General features: G+C 41.0%; 1 protein-coding gene across 3 annotated transcripts in view; it reads left to right on the plus strand.

Moving 5' to 3' along the window:
* SPOCK3 (SPARC (osteonectin), cwcv and kazal like domains proteoglycan 3) overlaps positions 1–24,749 on the plus strand; it is a 504,342-nt gene that overhangs the window by 386,136 nt on the left and 93,457 nt on the right. For all 3 annotated transcript variants that reach the window (XM_063920424.1, XM_063920425.1, XM_063920423.1), the window contains one exon: positions 23,126–23,252. In XM_063920424.1, the coding sequence (XP_063776494.1) occupies positions 23,126–23,252 (127 nt within the window). The remainder of the gene's footprint in view (positions 1–23,125; positions 23,253–24,749) is intronic.

Raw genomic sequence — 24,749 nt, forward strand, 5'->3', positions numbered from 1 at the left:
ACCACACTCTGTACACTGCATTTTTCTCATTCATTCATTTATATTATCTCTGCAGTACTGCAACTCTGCCATCCAGTGATGCTGCCATGGCTACATGGTATTTTCTTCCTCTTGTGCTGCCCATGTCATGCCTCTTCTACAAAATTTTACAGGGCCACTTTCCGTTCCCAATCTGCCCCTGGTCTCAGACATAACTGCTGCAAATACTCAAGAAAGGCTACAATTGCGTACAATCAGGCCCTATGAAGAGGGATCTTGCTCCTCTACAGACCTTCCCCCCTTATCAGACAGCACCCCCATTAGGGCTGCTTCCATAAATTTCCCGGGCTGGTTTTCCATCCCAATCTGCACCTGTGTAAATTCCTGGACCTATGTATTTTTTAAAAAAAATTGAGCTGATAGGAATGCTTATTGGGGATTTTTCTTTGACTGCTGGCATTAGGGTCAATTGAATATTCCCAAGGGGTCAGTTAGCCACGGTAAATTACTGTGGGTAATTGAATTTCCCTCTTTGTGCTGTAAAATATATTTGCATAATATATAATGTGTATGTGTGAGTATGTGCAGAAAAATGTATCTAGAATACATTAAAATTTGCGCAGTACGGATGGGGTAATGGTTAGCATGACTGCTTCACAGCACTGAGGTCATGGGTTCAATTCCTACCATGGCGCTAACTGTGTGGAGTTTGTATATTCTTCCCGTACTTGCGTGGGTTTCCTCCGTGTGCTCCAGTTTCCTCCCTTAAGCCAAAAATATACTTGTAGGTTAATTGGCTCCTAACAAAATTAACCCTAGCGTGAATGTGTGTGTGTGTGTGTGTGTGTGTGTGTGTGTGTGTGTGTGTGTGTGTGTGTGTGTGTGTGTGTGTGTTTGTACATGTGGTAGGGAATATAGATTGTAAGCTCCACTGGGGCAGGGACTGATGTGAATGGCCAAATAGTCTCTGTAAAGTGCTGCAGAATATGTGTGCGCTATATAAATAACTGGTAATAAATAAATAAGTAAATGAAATTTAGATCTGCCTAAAATGTTAAGATTCAATTATTATTTTATTGTTCTAGGCTTTGACAGCAGATTTTTTACATAGTAAGGACAAACCTCTCATATCCAGTCACATTAATTAGATATAAACACAGTGATACAGTGGATTTCATGTTTCTATAAATTTGATAGCAACTAAACCTGGAATGCTTTTTTGAGATAATAAAGCTGTTTATGTTAATAAAATCCAGAACTTAATACACAATGTAATGACAAAATAAATAATGTGAACAGGGCGGCAGCGTAACATTGTATTTTGTAGAAGGGGAAAAAATTTTTTATAAAGGGAAGAACGTGATTGGCCAGCCTCTCATGAATCTACTGTCACAGCATTGTATTCAGCACTGTAGGCTTAACATGGAGCAGTCACCACCCAGCGGTTAAACTGTGTATTACATGGCATGGCACATAACCCATGCCATAATGTTATTTACAACTCACGACTTAGGAGCCTAAATCATACACCATGAGCCACAATGTTTGAGGACTCATCTGTATCAAGCAATACAAATACCAGTTATGGTGTCATATCAAGTCTAGAAGTAGACACAGAGGGGTTAATTCCAAGTTGATCGCAGCAGGAAAATTTTTAGCAGTTGGGCAAACCATGTGCACTGCAGGGTGGGCAGATATAACATTTGCAGAGAGAGTTAGATTTGGTTGGGTTATTTTATTTCTGTGCATGGTAAATATGGTCTGCTTTATTTTTACACGGCAAATTAGATTGCAGATTGAACACACCACACCCAAATCTAACTCTCTCTGCACATGTTATATCTACCTCCCCTGCAGTGCACATGGTTTTGCCCAACTGCTAACAAAGTTCCTGCTGCGATCAACTCAGAATTACCCCCAGAATGTCAGTAGTTTTCAGCACTGTATAAGTTGGGGAGCATAGTTTGTTGAATACCCCATGGAACATTGAAAGAAAGTGATGGACTTTGCTAGTCTCACAAGTGATTGTTAACAGACAGAAGCATAGTATAGTAGCTACAGTTCAAAGTATAGGAGTGGGCAACACACATACAAAGTGGAATAACAATGCAGATCAGGGTCACAAACAGATGTACTTGAACAAACCGGGCCAATAAACATAAATTCAGTAGAAGTTAGAGGAGTTAGGCAGCTAAGGTACACACATTGTTGCTCAGGACCAGGTAAAAGAGTTCCTTGTTCATGGAAATGCACACAAAAAACCCCTGCAGTAAATTGTGGAGCATATGCTACTAGGCAAGCAAGTGGCAGAAATTAAAGAGAGGTAATTGACGTTTGACGTACCTTTTTGCATGTGCTTATGAGGGAGATTTATCAAATCTTGGCGAAAGATAACGTGGAGAGAGATAAAGTACCAATCAACTGTCAGTTTTCTAGCACAGTCTGTATATTTACAGTTTGAAGCTGATTGATTGGTACTTAATCTATCTACACTTTATCTTTCCTGTGTACAGTTTAGTGAAATAAAAGGCATTGGTGACTTAGAAAGAGGAGCAATAGTTGGAACACATTTCACAAGAGCCACAGTAACAAAAAAACGATTCTCATGAAGTGAGATTATATGAGATTGAGTTAAGTTTGGTTAGTCAATGATCACAGTCATCAGTCAACTGAACCAAAAGCTGATTACACTTGGTGGTTGGTTTATGGGCTTTTTGATTTAGAGTGACTAAATTGTTTATCCACACTTTTGCATTTTTGGGAATTTTAAGATTACAGCAGCCGAGCAAACACATATCATCATACACTTGTGTATCTGTTTCTGAATCCTGCCGCACTTGCAGTTTTCTTGCATATGATTTAAAAAGCAGCAGAGCAGTGCCTTTACCAAAGACAGAACTTCATCATGGTCGCATAGTCTCTCTAGCAAAGACTGCAGGTTGTATTTGCTGCCATTGTATTTACTGTAGGTACCAAAAAAAATTTCTGAAACACACCAAACAGACTCCTGCTTCTATTATCTAACTTACAGTACACTACACAAATGAAAGATAATTGATGTTTGTTTGCTGTCATTAAAGGTAACCTAAATGCAAAGTTTCTAAAAGAGACTTTGTGAATACTACATGTCATGAAAGAGTAGTTTTTGGTCTAATTACTTTCACCATTTTTCTTTATCCATAATTAGGACATTCCAGTAGAGACACAGATTTTTGTAATGACTTTACAAGCTACAGTATATCTCCTCATTCTTTCAGACTGTGAAAGGAAAATATAATCTACAGAAAATAAATAGTTTGAACATTTCTTTGTCGGTAATGTTAATTTTATATCAAAAGAGTCTATAAGCAGGGCAGGGTAATGGAGGTACTGTAAAAGGAGCTCCATTTCCATGTCACCTTAGTGGCATATATATTTATAGTAACATTTATGGGTGTTCACGTGGCATTTTAGGAAATATAGTCTAAATAGTAATGTTTAAAATAAATATACTTCTTTCTATTTCTTTTCCACTTCCATTCCGAGAGTCAACAATTTTAGTATAGCGAACCCATTAATCCAGCACTTGCTGTACGATCTCTGCATATTTCATGTGTATGCAGTATACAGATATCTGGGCCGGGATGTAATGCCACCCAAGTTCGACAGCCTTGCAGTATTCCAGCCTAACTCAGCTTGGTTTTGCCTTGTAAGTGATTGCCCCATTAAACAAACGTTAGAGTTCAGCCAGCATCCAACATGGCCATCGAACTCGGGTGGCATTATATCTCGCCCCTGGTGTCTTTAATGTTTTTGTCTACATCTGAAGAAAACTGCAAGCTATACAGTCAAAGGAAAAATGTACCACAACGTTCAGGAACTAAAAGCATATACAGGGCCTTATTCAGCTTCAGTTGCAAAATTGCAAAAACACAGATTGACCGATTATAGGCCATCTGCACATTCTCCACATAGCACATGCACGGACATTCACAATGTGATCACATCTCAGCTTTATGTGATCACATAGTGATTGACAGCCGATGGGATTCAGGGGCAGCAATACAAGCATGTCATGTTCATTTTCGAGGCAGGCAGGTGATGTCATGTGTGATCACTACAATGTAAAACATAGCACCACTGCGCCTTCATATGTAGCCTGGATGCGTATGCAGGGAGGTTACAGGTATTCCCAATGGTTCTCGATTTCTGTGATTAGTTTGCATTTCAAATGCAAATGCATCACAGGCTGGTGGTTCACAGGCTGGGCAGCCTTGCGCCATGTTGGGCAGCTCTAAGCATGAGATTTTTAGCAGTATCAGTTCTGCAATTTTAGCAGAACTGCCAGAGCCGTAACTAGACATTTTGGTGCCCTGTGACAGAAAGAGAATTAGTGCCCCCAATATATAAAATAGGGCCGTGGCTTCATGGGGAAGGGGCATGGTCACAAAATAATATTAATTCCTATTCCACTGCACAATACTCTCTATTATTCAAATTATACCACTTATACACATTACAGCAAGTAGAGCCCCTTTTACACATTACTCCAGGTAGAGCCCCTGTTACACGGTATTACAGGCAGAGCCACATTTTACACCTTACACCAGGTAAAGCCCCTTTTACACATTACTACAGGTAGAGCCCCTGTCACACATTATGCCAGATAGAGCCCCTTATACACAATACACCAGGTAGAGCCCATTTTACACATTACGTCAGGTAGAGCCCCATTTTACACATTATGCCAGGTAGAAATCCCTTTCACACATTACACCCTGTAGAGTCCCCTTTTACACATTACGCCAGATAGAGTCCCATTTTAAACATGCCAGGCAGAGCCCCTGTCACACATTATGCCAGATAGAGCCATTTTTACACATTACACCAGGTAGAGTCCCCTTTTACACATTATGCCAGGCAGAGTCCCTTTTTAAGCATTACACCAGGTAAAATCACCAGAGAGAGAGAGCCAGGGGGTGGAAGAGAGAGATATAGTTTGGAGGGAGAGAGAAGAAAAGGTGGCAGTTAGAGTGATGAGAGAGAGGGGTAGAGTCCCCATTTACACATTACACTAGGTAGAGCCCCCTTTTATACATTACACCAGGTAGAGTCTCCTGTCACACATTACGCCAGGTAGAGCCCCTGTCACACATTACGCCAGGTAGAGCCCCATTTTACACATTACGCCAGGTAGAATACCCTGTCACACATTATGCCAGGTAGAGACCCCTTTTACACATTACGCCAGGTAGAGTCCTCTTTTTCACATTAACCAGATAGAGTTCCCTTTTACACATTATGCCATGTAGAGTACCCCTTTACACATTATGGCAGGTAGAGTCACAAGAGAGAGAGAGGGGGGTGGGAGAGAGGAGAAAGGGAGAGGTAGATATGGTTTGGAGGGAGAGACAAGAAAAGTTGGCAAGTAGAAAGAAGGAGAGAGAGGGGTGGAGCACCTCAAAAGGAAGAGATATGGAAGTGACAGGTTGGGAGGAGGGGGTGGGAAAGCGACAGGTTGGGAGGAGGAGATGTGAAAGCTGCAGGTTGGGAGAAGTAGTTGGGGAAGTGACAGCCAGGAGGAGAAAGGGAAGCTTCAGGTCAGGAGGATAATGTGGGAAACTGATGGAGGAGGAGATAGGAGAACTGCAGGTTGGGAGTAGGAGATGTGAAAGTTGCAGGTCGGGAGGAGAAGGTGGGGAAGCATCAGGTCAGGAGGAGAAGAAAGTGATGCAACTGGTCAGGAGGAGGAGATGGGAAAATGATTGGTTAGGAGAAGGTGATGGGGCAGCGAAGGGTCAGGAAGAGGAGATGGAAAAGCTAGGGGTTGGTAGGAGGAGATAGGGAAGCAAAGGGTTGGGAGGAGATGAGTAAGTAACGGGTGAGGAGGAGGAGGTGGGGAAGAGATGGGTCAGAAAGAAATTGCATTGTATTGTGATCACTGTTAAGCTCTCTATATTAAATAGCAGTCACTGTGATTTTCTCTGGAATAAATTGTGCTCCCTGGGATACTTTTTGTGCTACATGGCAGTCACTGAACTATGAAATAGAAGTCTCTGTGAAGCTGTCTGCATTATATGGAGGTCAATAGAATATTAAACGATGGTCTCTGTGTCCCTCTTTGTATTATATGGAAATTACTGCAATACTATATGAAGTATTATATGGCATCACTGTATTGCACTTTGAATTAAATTGACATCACTGTTTTGCTTTTTGGATTATATGTTGGTCACTGGAATGCTTTTTGGATTGTATGGCAGTCATTGTTATGCTCTCTATTGTATGGTGGTTTCTGGTAAGTAAAGTGCATTACAGGATAGACATGATAAAAAAAGCCCCCAAATTATGAGAAAGTTCCAGGGATTTGTGGGCAGTGAGGAGAATTTCAGTGTTAGGTGGTGATGGTTGAGGACTTTTTCAGTCAGGGAGGTATTTGGTGAGAGGTAAGAATGGCTGATGCCAAGTGAAGATGAATTCCATCTCTGGAGCTTGGTAAATTCTGTGAATAAAGCAGCCCCCTTTGAAGGTTTTGAGGGCTGCTTTTGTATTTAAAAATTAGGAAACTCAGGATATATCTCTAACATCTGCTGAAGTACCCTGTAAATAGAGTATATACATATGGTACTTAATATTTGCAGGTACCACCTGAAAAGGCTATCCTGTGGCAACGGGTCTGATTGAAACACCTGAATTCAATAATTCACAGGTGTGCCAAATACTTTTGTACATATAGTGTATATCCATATGGTACTTAACATTTGCTAGTACTGCCTGAAAAGGATATCCCCCAAAAAACTTTTGGATACTTATGCCCCTAAGGTGGAACTTTGCACAGGGGCTTTCAGAATATTGGATGCTCTAAATTCCCAATCATGTATATCAATCACTAAGAATGGCACATTTATTTTATTTGGGTCTTTTCAATGCTCCCTATGTTGTGAATCGGTAACTAGAATCCTTTCTGTATTGTATAGAATTCAAGCAATGCTTTGTTTTTAATAGAGGTCACTAAATAGTCTTGCAGGTATTATATATGTTTATAGCTTTTTGACATACGGTTTTTCTTATAAGCCACACCCACATTATATAAACCACACCCATAGTTTTTTCCCACCCATTTTTACCATTACAAAGCGCCGGGGCCACTTGCTTGTGTTTTCCCCCCAGGCTGAAAGTTGCCAGCCAGCCCCTGTTGCGGAGGGACTTTTTTAATTCCCTGTATATATTCAAAAATAAAACATTAAAATGTCAAATGCAATTAACATATGTTTGCTATAGACAAACATGGTATAATTGTCAGAAACAAAACTTACTATATGGGATGTGATATTGAGCATGTATTAGATCCTTGCATAAATATGTAAATACAAGGAATTAAGTATAATTTCTATTTCACATTAAAAAATCCCTTGCTGAGAGCTGTAATTGAAATTAAATTGAATGTTTTAAGCAACCTATAGTTGAATGGATTTTAAAGGATTTGTCTAAGTTAAATGCATGGTGGTCTACATGTAGAAAACAATATGAAAGCCATAAGAGTTGTACTCTAATGAAAGCATTAAGCGGCAGGGGATTCCACAAGAACAAATTGCATTTTTTTCCTCTTGATTATATCAGTCAATCTTTGACTGTGGATTCTCAGCAGTTTAAGTGTTCTGTAAAATCTGGAATAGTCTTTCCTTAACACAAACACTATTATGTAATCACATTTATTAGTATTTTCTTTAATCTGCACTTTCTGTGCCACTTTCTTAGTTTCTTCCTGCATATTCATAAGTATTGTAGTACAAGAGGCTAAATGTAATAGCCTGCGACCTGACAGGGGTGTGGGACTATGTGCGAGTCTGCCCATATTTTTAAATCGGCAATTATTACAAGGCAAACCAGGTTGATTTTGTCTTAAAAATGATTGCTGCTTTAAAAATACAAGGACAATTGCACAAAGGGCCTTATTCAGACCTGATCGTAGCAGCAAATTTGTTAGCAGATGGGCAAAACCATGTGCACTGCAGGTGGGGGGGGGGGGGGGCAGATTAAACATGTGCAGAGAGAGTTAGATTTGGGAGGGGTGTGTTCAAACTAAAATCTAAATTGCAGTGTAAAAATAAAGCAGCCAATATTTATCCTTCACAGAAACAATACAACCCACCCAAATCTAACTCTCTCTGCACGTGTTATATCTGCCCCCCCACCCCCCACCCCCTGCAGTGCACATGGTTTTGCCCATCTGCTAACAAATTTGCTGTTACGATCAGGTCTGAATTAGGCCTAAAGTCTTGCACCTTCGGCAGCACGCAGGCTATTACATTATGCCCAATAAGATTTCAGATGACTTGTGTCATTTCAGCAAATGTAGTCAGAATGTTCAACACTAACTTCTTTCCCTTTATACTACATTATTATTATTATTTTCTCTAACGTCCTTGAGGATGCTGGGACTCCGTAAGGACCATGGGGATAGACGGGCTCCGCAGGAGATATGGGCACTTTAAGAAAGACTTTGACTCTGGGTGAGCACTGGCTCCTCCCTCTATGCCCCTCCTCCAGACCTCAGTTTGATACTGTGCATTTCAGGAGCTCTCCTGAGTTTCCTGTAAGAAAGCATTTTTGTTAGTTTTTTTATTTTCAGGGAGCCGGCTGGCAACAGACTCCCTGCATCGAGGGACTGAGGAGAGAGAAACAGACCCACTTCTCTGAGTGTCAAGGCTCTGTTTATTAGGCTACTGGACACCATTAGCTCCAGAGGGATCGGTACGCAGGTCTCACCCTCGCCGTCCGTCCCAGAGCCACGCCGCCGTCCTCCCCGCAGAGCCGGGAGAAAGAAGCCGGGTGAGTATGTGAGGAAAAGACCATCTGAGGCGGCAGAAGACATTTGGATCTTCACTGAGGTAACACACAGCACTGCAGCTGTGCGCCATTGCTCCCCTTCACCTCACACACTTCGGTCACTGTAAGGGTGCAGGGCGCAGGGGGGGGCGCCCTGGGCAGCAATATAAACCTCTCTTATGGCAAAGATAGATATATACATGTACAGCTGGGCACTGTACATGTATATAAAGAGCCCCCGCCATGTATTGAAAAATTTGAGCGGGACAGAAGCCCGCCGCCGAGGGGGCGGGGCTTCTCCCTCAGCACTCACCAGTGCCATTTTTCTCCACAGCACCACTGAGAGGAAGCTCCCCGGAGTCTCCCCTGCTTGACACACGGTGACAGAGGGTTTTAAAGTAGAGGGGGGGGCACATAATTGGCGCATATACACAAAACAGCGCTACTGGGTAAACATACTGTGTTTTTCCAGGGTCATATAGCGCTGGGGTATGTGCTGGCATACTCTCTCTCTGTCTCTCCAAAGGGCCTGGTGGGGAACCTGTCTTCAGAAAAGAGCTTCCCTGTGTATGTGTGGTGTGTCGGTACATGTGTGTTGACATGTCTGAGGTTGAGGGCTCACCTAAGGAGGAGGGGGAGTTTATGAATGTTAGGTCTCCGTCGGCGGTGCCGACGCCGGACTGGATGGATTTGTGGAATGTTTTAAGTACAAATGTTAATTTATTGCACAAAAAGGCTAGACAAAGCCGAAGCTGGGGCACAGTCAGGGAGTCAACCCATGCCTGTCCCTATGTCGCCGGGACCTTCGGGGTCTCAGAAGCGCCCACTATCCCAAATAGTTGACACAGATACCGACATGGATTCAGACTACAGTGTCGATTACGATGATACAAAATTACAGCCAAAGGTGGCTAAATGTATTCGATATATGATTATCGCAATAAAAGATGTGTTGCATATCACTGAGGAACCCCCTGTCCCTGACACGAGGGTACACATGTATAAGGGAAAGAAACCTGAGGTCTCCTTTCCCTCCTCACATGAGCTGAACGAATTATGTGAAAAAGCGTGGGAAACTCCAGACAAAAAACTGCAGATTCCCAAAAGGATCCTAACAGCGTATCCTTTCCCGTCGCAGGACAGGATACGGTGGGAATCCTTCCCTAGGGTGGACATGGCCTTGACGCGCTTATCAAAAAAGATAGCGCATCCATCCCAAGATACGGCTACCCTCAAGGATCCTGCTGACCGCAAGCAGGAGGTTACCTTGAAGTCCATTTACACACATTCTGGTACGTTACTCAGACCGGCTATTGGGTCGGCCTGGGTTTGTAGTGCTGTAGCAGCATGGACAGATTCCTTATCAACGGATATTAAGACTCTTGATAAGGATACCATTTTACTGACCCTAGGGCATATAAAAGATGCTGTCTTGTATATGAGGGATGCTCAAAGAGACATTAGTTTACTGGGTTCCAGGATAAACGCTATGTCTATTTCTGCTAGGCGTGTCTTATGGACCCGACAGTGGACTGGTGATGCCGACTCCAAGAGACATATGGAGTTGTTGCCTTACAAGGGTGAGGAATTGTTTGGAGAGGGACTCCCGGACCTCGTCCCCACGGCTACGGCAGGTAAATCAAATTTTTTGCCATATATTCCCTCACAATCTAAGTAAGCCTCATTATCAAATGCAGTCCTTTCGTTCCAATAAAAGCAAGAGAGCACGTGGATCGTCCTTTCTTGCCAGAGGTAAGGGCAGAGGGAAAAAGCTGCACAACACAGCTAGTTCCCAGGAACAGAAGTCCTCCCCGGCCTCTGCAAAATCCACCGCATGACGCTGGGGCCCCCCTGAGGGAGTCCGCTCCTGTGGGGGCACGTCTTCGACTGTTCAGCCACGTCTGGGTCCACTCACAGGTGGATCCATGGGCAATAGAAATTGTTTCCCAGGGTTACAAGCTGGAATTCGAAGAGGTGCCTCCTCGCCGGTTTTTCAAATCGGCCCTACCGAAACACCCCCTGGAAAGGGAGATAGTGTTACATGCGATTCAAAAATTGTGTCTTCAACAAGTGGTGGTAGAGGTTCCCCTGCTTCAAAGAGGGCAGGGGTACTACTCAACTCTGTTTGTGGTCCCGAAACCGGACGGTTCGGTCAGACCCATTTTAAATTTAAAATCCCTGAACCTTTACTTAAAACGGTTCAAGTTCAAGATGGAATCTCTCAGGGCGGTCATCGCCAGCCTAGAAGGGGGAGATTTTTTGGTATCTCTGGACATAAAGGATGCATACCTGCATGTTCCCATATATCCTCCTCATCAGGCGTACCTGAGATTTGTGGTACAGGATTGTCATTACCAATTTCAAACGTTGCCGTTTGGGCTTTCCACGGCCCGAGAATTTTCACCAAGGTAATGGCGGAAATGATGGTGCTCCTACGCAAGCAGGGTGTCACAATTATCCCGTACTTGGACGATCTCCTCATAAATGCGAGATCACGGGAGAAGTTGCTGAACAGCGTATCACTTTCACTGAATGTGTTACAGCGACACGGCTGGATTCTCAATATTCCAAAGTCGCAGCTGAATCCTACAACTCGTCTGCCCTTCTTGGGCATGATTCTGGACACAGACCAGAAGAGGGTTTTTCTTCCGACGGAAAAAGTGCAGGAACTCATGACTCTAGTCATGAACCTGTTGAAACCAAAACAAGTGTCAGTACATCATTGCACTCAAGTTCTGGGAAAGATGGTGGCAACATACGAAGCCATTCCATACGGCAGATTCCATGCAAGGACCTTCCAATGGGACCTATTGGACAAATGGTCCGGGTCGCATCTGCACCTGCATCAGCGGATCACCCTGTCCCCCAGGGCCAGAGTATCTCTCCTGTGGTGGCTAAACAGTGCTCACCTTCTAGAGGGCCGCAGGTTCGGCATTCAGGACTGGATCCTGGTGACCACGGACGCGAGCCTCCGAGGTTGGGGAGCAGTCACACAGGGAAGAAATTTCCAAGGACTTTGGTCAAGTCAAGAGACTTGTCCTCACATCAACATCCTGGAACTAAGGGCCATATACAATGCCCTACGTCAAGCGGAGATCTTACTTCGCAATCGACCAGTTCTGATCCAGTCAGACAACATCACCACAGTAGCTCATGTAAACCGCCAAGGCGGCACAAGGAGCAGAGTGGCAATGGCGGAAGCCACCAGAATTCTTCGCTGGGCGGAGAATCATGTAAGCGCTCTGTCAGCAGTGTTCATTTCGGGAGTGGACAACTGGGAAGCAGACTTCCTCAGCAGACACGATCTGCATCCGGGAGAGTGGGGATTTCATCAGGAAGTCTTTGCGCAGATTGCAAGTCGGTGGGGACTACCCCAAATAGACATGATGGCATCCCGTCTCAACAAAAAGCTACAAAGGTATTGCACCAGGTCAAGAGACCCTCAGGCGGTAGCTGTGGACGCCCTAGTGACACCATGGGTGTTCCAGTCGGTATATGTGTTTCCTCCTCTTCCTCTCATACCCAAGGTGTTGAGGATAATAAGAAAAAGAGGAGTGAGAACAATTCTCATTGTTCCAGATTGGCCACGAAGGACCTGGTATCAGTATCTGCAAGAAATGCTCACAGAAGATCCGTGGCCTCTTCCTCTAAGGCAGGACCTGTTACAACAAGGTCCCTGTCTGTTCCAAGACTTACCGTGGCTGCGTTTGACGGCATGGCGGTTGAACGACGGATCCTAGCGGAAAAGGGTATTCTGGATGAGGTCATTCCTACGCTAATAAAGGCTAGGAAGGCAGTGACGTCTAAACATTATCACCGAATATGGCGAAAATATGTTTCTTGGTGTGAGGCCAGGAATGCTCCTACGGAGGAATTCCATCTAGGCCGTTTTCTTCACTTCCTACAAACGAATGAATTTGGGCCTAAAATTAGGCTCCATTAAAGTTCAAATTTCGGCCTTATCCATTTTCTTTCAAAAGGAATTGGCCTCTTTACCTGAAGTACAGACTTTTGTGAAGGGAGTACTGCATATTCAGCCTCCTTTTGTACCTCCGGTGGCGCCTTGGGACCTTAACGTGGTGTTAAGTTTCCTTAAGTCTCATTGGTGTGAACCACTGAAAACAGTGGAGTTGAAATATCTCTCTTGGAAGGTAGTCATGTTTCAGGCGCATTCTACGGCAGGATTGCCGTTGCCAAAATCGGTTAAGGCCCATTCCACTAGGAAGGTGGGCTCGTCTTGGGCGGCTGCCCGAGGGGTCTCGGCACTACAGCTGTGTCGATCTGCTACTTGGTCGGGGTCAAACACCTTTACAAAGTTTTATAAGTTTGATACCCTGGCTGAGGAGGACCTCCTGTTTGCTCAATCGGTGCTGCAGAGTCATCCGCACTCTCCCGCCCGTTTCGGAGCTTTGGTATAATCCCCATGGTCCTTACGGAGTCCCAGCATCCTCTAGGACGTTAGAGAAAATAAGATTTTAAACCTACCGGTAAATCTTTTTCTCGTAGTCCGTAGAGGATGCTGGGCGCCCGTCCCAAGTGCGGACTACTTCTGCAAGACTTGTATATAGTTATTGCTTACATAAGGGTTATGTTATAGTTTCATCGGTCTTGGACTGATGCTATGTTGTTTTTTCATGCTGTTAACTGGGTAGTATATCACAAGTTATACGGTGTGATTGGTGTGGCTGGTATGAATCTTGCCCTTGGATTACAAAAATCCTTTCCTTGTACTGTCCGTCTCCTCTGGGCACAGTTTCTCTAACTGAGGTCTGGAGGAGGGGCATAGAGGGAGGAGCCAGCACACACCCAGAGTCAAAGTCTTTCTTAAAGTGCCCATGTCTCCTGCGGAGCCCGTCTATCCCCATGGTCCTTACGGAGTCCCAGCATCCTCTACGGACTACGAGAAAAAGATTTACCGGTAGGTTTAAAATATTATTATTATTATTATTATCTTTTATGTATATGGCAGTTTATACTATAGTATATACTACAGTAACTTTGATCCTTGTGTTTTCTAATTTGTTGAAACAATGTTGCAACCCATTGAACCCTTAAGGCTGGTAGTAATGATGGAAAAACAACACTAGAGTAACACCACTTAAACTGTAGGCAAAAATATGTACTTTTTTTGCTTTTGTGGTAGAAACCTGTTCTGACAGTTTCCCTGCATCTTTGTCTACTGTGTACTTAATTAGTGCTCTATACAGTTATGTAATGCATTTGTAGTGCTTCTGAATGCTACAGGCTAAAGGCCCACATACTGTACATCAGCAAACACAAAAGAAAAACATTTTGCAGATTCTGAGATTTTTTCCCCCAGATTGAAAGATTTTCCAATCCACCAACATGTGTCCATGCATTACAGATATTTTTCAATGGAATGTAGATCAATACAGATCTGCTAATCTTGAAAAACTCATCAGTTTACTAGAAATGGTTTGCAAATCTATGGGTGTTACCATACACTTGCAATCTACAGCCCCAATTGATCTGTGAAATTAAACATATTGAAAAACCTGATTTTAACAATCCCAATTGATTTTGGTCAGTATCTGCAATCTGTGAACCCCATACATCTGCAAAATACCAAATTGCCCCAGTTGATTGCTGATATATGGGGACCTAAAGCCAAAATTAATTAATGCATAGACAATCTTTGCCAGAAAGTGTGTGTGTGTGTGTGTGTGTGTGTGTGTGTGTGTGTGTGTGTGTGTGTGTGTGTGTAGCAGTCCATTAAGTTACTATAGTTATTTTTTAATATCACCATTAAATTGCAATTTTTCGACGTTAAGAACATGCATCAGATGCTTAAAATTAACTCCTGTTTATTTTTGGTCTAATGGAGAAAGCACTATCTTTCTGGTGAAAATGTATGTTTTATATTACCTATATACAGTGCCCTCATAGAAACATATAATTTGATGGCAGATAAGAACTAATTTATCTATCTAGCCTGCCCTTCCACAGTCCTCCTATTCTATCACCATCTCAGGATGGTGATAGCAGGGCAGAATACTTAAAGAAAGGCTTTCTTCAAATCAGAATGGTCAGATTTCATTTAAAAAGAATAATAATACTTAAATAATTACATTTTATGTTGTATATTTATTTTTAACAAAAATGCAGCTGGAATCTTGTCCAGACTTCCTGCATTTGCAGATGGACCCAGAATGGCTGGCCAATCAGTAATCGTACACTTCCTGCTGCCAGCCATTATTGCTGGGATACTCTGTATCACTCATCTGTTCCAGTGATATTTTCCTATTAAATAGCAGCTATAACTGACTTTCTTTCGCTGCTATAAGTGGCAAGAGGTGATCTGTGTCATTACACTATTTAATAAACAGGGGGCTTATTTTGGTGAGATGCTTTAAGCATATGGTAGTTTGTGTTAATAATTATATATGAAGGCAATAAAATGTGAATATCTCAAAACTTCCTGAATTGAATGAGTGTGTCAGGTTTGATATAAAATAAAGCTCTATAAAGTGGAAGTGCATACTATTTCTCTTCCTCTGCCACTGTATTTTTTAATACCAAGACTGCAAGACATTACCATAAAGGTATTTGCAGCCTAGGGACCCTCCAGTAAAAACTTTTAATTAATTATTGCATAAAACTCCAATAATAACACAATGATACAATGAATGCTCTTCTCTTGGTTTTTCTCTTACCTGAGAAATTTCCCCAAGGGTGCAGGAAAAATGATAACCACAGTGTTTTCTATTGTATGATAATACGTGCTGGGAATTGTAATTGCTATAGAAACTAATGAGTACTATGCTGCTTACTGATTTACCTTTGTTGTGAAAAAGAACAGGAGTCCATCATATGAGAATTGCACTATTTTCTGACATATGGTGTTTAATTATGACTGATACAACAATACTGTTAATGGAAAATATTTATCTATACTGGTGTAAAACAAATTAGATGTTTGCAAAGCATAATCAGTAATTCACAGCATAATCTGAAGGGATTTCTTGTAATTACAACTGTGACATAGTATATGGAGTTTAGAAAGGTCCTGGGTTCTAAAAAAAATCATACCAAGGAGATAAAAACAATAAATATTAGGAAACGTAATTATTTTCTAATAGAATAAATTGCAGATTTCATGGGTACATTACAAGTAAGGCTAAGTAATATAAAAGTCAACCAACTTTAACCCTTGTATTTGTCAATGTATTTTCTCAGTATAAAAAGAAATTCCATAGAATGACTATGCTGCAATATTAAAGAACCTCAGCCTATGCTGAAAACATCTTCCCCTTGTCACAATAAATGTCCCCTTGTCAATTGGGTAGTACTTGACAGTCATCTGCATAGTCATTATGCAAATCTTCATACTGACCTTGGATATAATTACTAATTACATGACCTCTAAGACACATTGTTTGTAAATAGTCAATTTGTATAATAATAATAATAATAATAATAATAATAAAACTGTTTAAGTTTAGGGCCGTAACTAGGTGTGTGCGGAGTGTGCTCCACACACAGCACTGCAGGGTAGGGGGCGCTGTTGGCAGCACTTGTCAATTATGAATTATCTAATTATTTTCACTTGCAGCTTCCTCCCTTTTTGAAGCCCAGCATTGCTTTTCCTCCCCTGTCTCTTACCCCCACCCCTTTTCTCACTAATACCGATACAGCATTCATGGACTTGACTTGAGAGCTCTTTGTTGTTCAATTGCACTGTCCTTTATTACATTTTGGGCTGCTGATGTGCCCAGGATTCAAACCCGTTGCCTATGACAATGCAGTTGGACACTCTATTCATTAAGATATCTGCCCTTGCATAGAAACCTAGGGGTAAATTTACTAAGGATTGACTTTTTTAGAACTGGTGATTTTGCCCATAGCAATCAATAAGATTCTACTTAAAATGTATCTAGCTGCTTCTAGAAGATAAAAGATAGAATCTGATTAGTTGCTATGGGCAACATCACCTGTTCTAAAAAATCTCCCACCTTAGTAAATTTACCCTCTAGAGAATTCCAAGCCGGAGAGTTTTAGCTATTTGAAGCTTACCTTGTACTTTGTGAAGGGGTGATCAGAGTTGCGGATGGGCAGATTTATGTGGTGTGTGGCTGCAAGGAATTGGATGTGTGGCAGCACACTGCATGGATCTGCTCGATTATGGTGCTGGTTATTTTTTTTATGGGGTACAGGTAGCTTCATACAGATAAAAATCTTATAGTTTTTATGCGGGATCAAGTGGCTTTTTGGGCGGGGTGTTTGGCTGGGATGCAGTAAGTTGTGGGTTTGAGTCCGCATGTGACAGTATACTGAAATGTGTTATCTTATGAGGGGTATTGTGGTTGAATAGTGGCAAGCTCTTGGGCTGAGAGTATGAATGTGGTACAAAGAGGATTTGTGCCAATATCCACTTTCTGTCAGTGTTCTATAAATGTGTAGTGTGTGTGTGTGTGTGTGTGTGTGTGTGTGTGTGTGTGTGTGTGTGTGTGTGTGTGTGTGTGTGTGTGAAGAGGCATTCCCTTTATTTTTTTATGGGTGCAGCATGCCTTATTTAGATATGCCATTATGTTATTTGCGGATCAAGTAGGTTTTTAAAAGGTGGCTCCTTTTATAGGTTAGCACAATACTGTATACTGTATGTCATTGTTTTATTGCTGAATGAGTAGATGCATGTTACTTTCATGTGTAATGTCATTAGCCATAACACAACTACATTATGCTGAAGCAACAGCATTAAACTATTTGTAGCTATTTGTTAACTCATAATACAAATCAAAACTAAAATAAACTTTTGAGGTTGTCTGGCTAGATTTAATTATATTTTTGAGAACATTTTAATGGTAGTTTCATGTTATTTAGAAACTCAAAATAGGGTAGAATGGTCACTATATTAAAATAATAACATTTATATTATGATCAAGCAAGGTGTTCTCTCTTACTTCCTGTGGGCAATGGGCAGACCTCTGTTTATATGCTTCAGAGCTCTCGGGATAATATTGACCTTTTCATTCCCAATTATTATTGCACTTCATTATACAGTAAATAACCATGAAGGATGCTTCCCATGAGGAAATGACCGTGGCTTCCTTAGAACTTACTCTGTGTCCTGTCTATGACTTACTCTTGTGTGCCTTAAAGGTCTTGGTCCTTGCTGTTTATTCAAAATCGTTATGTTCTTGGCTAACCCCAAGTGCTTCACTTATGTATACTTATCCCTGTTCTGGAGGAGAGGACTGATGTTGAATTTTTGCACCATGACCAATCTTGACTGATTCTGTATTGGCATGCTTCTTTAATATCATTTACACTTCTACCTCCCTTCTAGGGAGCTTTCTAGGAAAGACATTTATTACTTCTGTACAATTCTGCTTTCCACTTTTCCTCCTCTCACTCTTTTCAGGTGGTATAACTTGTTGAACAGCTAAAGACTAGATGGAACTTTTATATTTCACACTTTGAATATAAGAGTTTGAGTTTTCTATGGAGGTGAAGGAATGTTCCTCCTTATTCATTAATATTAGGTCTGTATCCAGTGACTACTATCATGTAAAGACCTGATGTAGGTATTTTACAGGTGGTAACTGCACCATATAAAATTTCATATAATGTTCCCATCATATTTTCCCCTCTGATAAAGAGCCAGTGCTAATATTTTTTGGCACTGTCCAAAGATAAATCTGCTTTGAACTGCTGTATGCTAAGTTCTAATCTGGTGGAAAATATGATCTTACTGGACTCAATGTTAGCTGTGTTCCCAAGTTTACCTCCTACAGTACTGTAGCATGAAGAAAGGGAAAATGCGCCTATTTATCAAATTAGATTTGTGGAATATCCGGTAAATGTTAATTATCTCCCAAATGTTACATGGAGGGACCACAGATATCCATGATATCTGCTGTGGCGTCTACATTTCTGATAGCAGTAGTAGCACCCATAGGTTTCTGTTTGGGCTGCTAGACTGTTGCATTTAACTTGCTTTAGAACGTGAAAATTCCGGAGCTTAGCTAAATCAGCTGGCATTAGCTATAGTAGCCAATGGACTACACTCCTCAGAACTTACCAGGATAAGCCAGGATAAGTTCAATAGGAACTCTCCCTGGCAAGGGCCTCTTGCTCATGCACTGTAGCAAGTGATCCTTAATGCAATCAGTTCACTTCTAACACATCGCAGGGATAGGCTTCTTTCAGAGCCCCTGGCCTTGTATGTGATTTTTAATATATTTTGGTGAAACCTAATTTGTTTGTGTCCTGAATATTGGTGATACAAAATTTTAATTATCAGGTTTAAAGCCTGATAATTAATAAATATGCACCTTAATATGTGTTTATTGATCATCCTTGTTTTTTTTTAACTACTGTTCTTGTGTTTATTGATCACTTAAATGTAAAATGTATATGTGAAAAACTGAATGTGTATTTTAGCACACTGGATGAATAAATCATATTAGCAAAAATAGAAACATTTTTAACTTCCTTGTATATTGTATTCCTTGTATTAGACATACTCTAAAAAATAAGAAAGTTGGTGGCGGACTTTTACTTTTATGTATTGTTGATTTAAATGAATAAATATATATTTATATTTTTTTTCAAATCTTAGTTATTTTATTGTCAATTGTTATCAGATGTTACTAGCTGCATTAGCCACAAATGTAAACAGTGACCAGGGGTGCATGTCCTCAAAACTTCAAAAACATGCTGTATTACTATTAATTTCATGAAATGAAGCAAACAACCTAAAAACAACTTAGGCATGCCCACATATGTCATCCGAAAATGCTCCTCACTTGCTCCAAAATTCCAGTGAGACCTCCTACTTGCTCCAAAATAGCTTCACATGCCCTCAAACAAGCATTTGCCAGCTAATGCCCCCACATGTACTAAGAACCCCACATGTACTATAAAACTCACCCACATGTAACTCAAACGTCTACGCATTCTCTCAGAAGGCTAATCAGTGCTACTTACGTGCCCCTCAGAAAAATCCACATGGTCCACACATCAATCAGATCTCCACATTTGACCGCCAGTCTTCCCAACATGTGCATTACTTGAAAATCAGAACTTTCTGCATGCCATCAGACTTCCTGCATGCCTCAGACCTTCTCTCATTCTCTAATGAACCTCAGATCTTCTCACATGAATCTTACATTCCCTTCAGATCTGTCCACATGAGTCTTACATGTCCGTAAGACAAGATGCCATTCACACATGCAAATTTTATCTCCTCATATGCCAGTCAGACATTCCCAATATGTCCATCTGACCTCACAATCATACTTCTCACACCTTCCTTATATTTGATTACTTTACTTACATCTCCCAACTGCCCTGATTTTGCAGCGACAGTACTGTCTTGCTCTCAAAAGGGTTGAAGTTTTAGAGAAGTGTGGGTGAGGCTTATTACTCCTGATTTTCAATGAATCAATGTTGGGAGGTACTGTATGCAGCAAATCCTACTAGCTATTATTCTCCTTCCTTCCCATAAGGTGTATTAAGAATGCAAGACCCATTATATTTAATGTTCCTGTATCAAACCCCATAGTATATCTTACTTAAAGTTCCATCTTAAATATATATAAATGTTTTATTTACAATATTAAATCAAAGCATTTGAAAAAGAAATGGAAATAAGTTCACCTCAAAACAATTCAATCAAACATACAATTTAAATAATTTTAATAACTTTTTAAAAATAATCACAAAATACACTTTGGCATAGGATGAAGTTATATTTGGTCTGACTTTCTCCATATAAATAATGAGCATTTGGGTAAAAATGTGTATATAAGTGTATATAAGGTACACATGCATGTTCACTTCATTTGCATTTTTTATATATATATATATATATATATATATATACAAACAGAGAACCCAGCACTCACCAATGTAAACTCACTTATCCTCAACAATTCAATAAATAAATGATGGGGGTTTAGTTGGTGGATTGGCCAATGCACGGAAGCCTGTATACCGATTCAAGGTACCCCACCTTCATACAGGTCCTACACTATCACAGAGTCTTAAAACCTGACTACCACACTGCTGCATCATCTGCCTGCTAGATGTAATGTGTACCTGCCACAGACTTTATGGCTTTTAAAGGCACACTAGTCACCTATTGCACTGGCTCAAAGATGATTGCTAAAGAGCAGCTGAGACAGGTTCAGGATAATAAAGTCCACACAGGGGTGCATGAGAAAGCTAGTGGCCACGGTTAATAAGAGCTGACCATAGATTAACCCCTTCATATACACACAAAGTAAAAACCACAGCACTCACCGCACCAGAAGCGTGGCACAGCTATGCACTTACCACTCACAGGGTGGGGTGCATGTAACACTGCACTCTCCACCACAGAAGCGGGGTACACAGCTTCTGTGGTGGAGAGTGCAGTGTTACATGCACCCCATATATACAATGTCCAATAGAAAGGAGGTGCACTCTTCCAGTAACAATTTCTTCAACAGGTTTGCTTTCAAAGGTGTTTTATTACGGTCAAAGTAAGGCTTATTATTGTCGACATTTTAATCCAATTTTCTGAATCTTTATCAAAACAAGCTTCCGTGGTGACAATTTTAAACATCATACAATGGTGCTTCTGTACAATATATATTTTTCATTGTTTGTACTGTGGTCAAAATTGCCTGGAAATGAATGTTATTGAGGTTAATAATACTCTAGGAACAAAAAAAGGCCAAATCATGTGAACAACATGAAGCCAAATTCAACATAAATGGTTTGTCACACATCTTTATCAATAACTAGATCAGGGGCCCAAGGGGGGTTGAGTATGTATGTAGTGGAAGGAAGGATTGATTAGTAATTTCATATAATTTGTTTGATTTAAAACATTTAAATTAATAATTGGGGTTCTGGTGATGGTCTGTAATGCATAGACAACAATTTGTATTGGTTATATTATTGCATTAATCTGACTTTTACTAATCCGACTTTTACTTTTTCTTTGATTTTACATTCTCTGAATTAACCATCCATGTCTCTCCTCTCAATTGTTTATCCTCCATATCTATCAACAAACACAAACCAAGTGGGGTACAGCACACAAGAATTTGTACAAAAAATATACCACCTACAATGTCACAATAAGTGTATGAGTCGGAGATAATAATCTAACACTATGGTTTCATTTCATAAACAGTGTTGCACAATACGTGTATGAGTGGGAAATAAATATATTACTGTGGTACCACCTTCACCCACAGCGTCACACAATACATGTATGAGTAAGGGATAATAATCGAACACTGCGGTTGACCTTCACCAACACTGTCGGACAATATGTGAATGAGTATGAAATAATAATATTCTGCGGTCTGACTGGCAGTGTCACAGTACTTCTGAAAACAAAATAAAAATTGTATAGTACACTGGGGTACAGCACAAACAAAAAAATATATATATTTTTTAGATTTTTTTTTTTATAATTTTCTTATAATTATATTATTAGTCTTTTTGTGTATAGCTTTTATTATTTTAATTTTAAACTGGGATGGAGCCCCTAGGTGGACGCCCAGATCACCCATTTCAGATACAGCTGACAGAGCACCCAGCCTGGACTGATACAGTAGAGCACCCCTGTCAGATACAGCAGACAGAGCACCCCTTTCAGATACAGCAAACAGAGCACCCCTTTCAGATATAGCAGGCAGAGCACCCCTTTCAAATATATATATATATATATATATATACAGCAGGCTGGTGCGGCACTCCAAGCGACTGTCACAAATAGGCAATAGAGTCCTCGGTATGGACAACGTTTCAAAGCAATTTAATGTAGCTTTTTCATCAGGTACATAAAATTGCTTTGAAACGTTGTCCATACCGATGACTCTATTGCCTATTTGTGACAGTCGCTTGGAGTGCCGCACCAGCCTGCTGTATGTATTCATCCCATGTGAGGGCACCCAGCGCTTTTGACTTTAATGGGAGAGCCGGACCTGCCTGTTGTGTGTATATATATATATATATATATATATATATATACACAACCGCATAGGACCAGCACTCCACGATGCACAAGGTAACTTTGCCGGTGCCTCCACATACACAAATGTATAGATACAGGAAAACAATGGTGTGGCACTCAGCTAGACGAATATTCTATAAACCAATCAGGTCTTACAACATTTCAGTGTTTTAATGCCCTATCGTCAGGATACAAAACCTTCGTTTTTTATACTGTATATATCCAGTGTTTTGGCTATCAAGGCCAAATGAAGGTACTAACCATCATAATAAAGCAACAAGAATATTTATTGATCATAAATCAGTCGATGTTATATCATTTTCTTTGAGTTATAAATACCTATATCATACATTTTTATTACAGCATGAAGGAAGCTGGATTAACCTATAAATACTGGAGAGGTGTTCCTCTTTCTTCCAGCTGCAAACAATGTCCAGTAGCTTACACAAATCCTGTTTGTGGATCGGACGGACATTCATATTTATCTCAGGTAAGATTTGCATTTTCATTTTATACATCATTCATACAAAATTTTATGTTCTCACTGCACATGGGTATTCTTACCTGAGGAAAAGGCTTTAATGCCTTGAAACGTTGTAAGCCTGCCATGTCTTTTTTATTGCCATGAACAGGTTTGTCCTGTTTGCACCATGATTTGAATACAAGCTTTAACTAAGTCCTTGGAGTGCCGCCTCTTTTTCCTTTGCCGTATACACCTGAGCCACAGGTGGGGAAGGATATGCTACTGTATGATTTCCAGGAGCACACCCAGGCATTTATTCCTCTACACTGAGTGCCGGATGTGTTTACCAATATATATATATATATATATATATATATATATATGAGGATGGAAAGAACGGAACGGCGGCACTGCAAGGCTTGTTTCAACGCTAGAGATGTATTTTAAGAATGCATGTTACACCAACATTTTGGGGCCACACATGCCCCTTTGTGAAGGTGAGTAGACACAAAACATAAGAGAGCTTACCTAAATAGAAGTAAAGCCCACCACTGATGTGAGATTCCTGCCAGGGATCGCGCCAAGCACGTCACCCGGTTGGTGCAGGATGATGATGTTGGCATGGACGGGAAATGGGTCACCATGGTAACGGCGGCCCGGGCGTCAGGTCACCTTGGCAACTCAGGACTTCCTCCGATTGCTCCGCTGCACACTCCAGCAAGAGAGTTGAAAAGTGTACCGCTAATCTCACCATTAAAAGGAGACCAGCGAGAGGACATAAAATACACCCAAATAAGTGTCCAAGAAATAGGTAACAATAAAAGCAAGGATTACAATCAATGTCCGCATATATAAATGTGTACAAGGACCAATTTATGGAACAAAGAGACTAAGCAGGGCACACACTACTGCATAATATACCTCTAGGGAGGACTAGTGTACATGTAATCCAAATACGCCCTTTGGCCTCTGGTTTCGACCGACAAGAGACTGGATTGCTTCCGAGATAAAAGACCATGCTACAGGAGAGGTCGCAATATTAAAGACCTTGTAGTACGTACTGACATTACTGACATGTATAAAGCAACAGGTAAATCAGAGAACTTCCTTTCCAAGAAAGCAGGCTGCTATCATATGCTCACGGGTTCATCGTTTAAACATCCATATACAGAAAAATAGTTGCTGAACATAAAACATGTGGCAACATGTACCTCCTCTTTCATCATCTATTTGATCAAATGTCCATGCAACCTCAACTATGTGGGTAGAACCACTAGAAGTGTAAGGGAACAAATGGCCTTACATAGGTCAGCCATCAGCGCAGCCCTATCTGGTTCCCCGCCAGACCAACCTGTAACCCGACACTTTTCAACAGCCGGGCACTCTCTCACAGACTTGAAACATATCATCATACAACATATTCCCAAGTCGTTAAGGGGAGTAGACAGGGCCGGCCAATTACTACGGTTGGAAGCCAAAATGGATTTATTCCCTAAATACCATCCATCCACGTGTGTTGAATGA

Source organism: Pseudophryne corroboree, chromosome 1 (genome assembly GCF_028390025.1).
Source record: "Pseudophryne corroboree isolate aPseCor3 chromosome 1, aPseCor3.hap2, whole genome shotgun sequence".
Lineage (NCBI taxonomy): Eukaryota > Metazoa > Chordata > Amphibia > Anura > Myobatrachidae > Pseudophryne > Pseudophryne corroboree.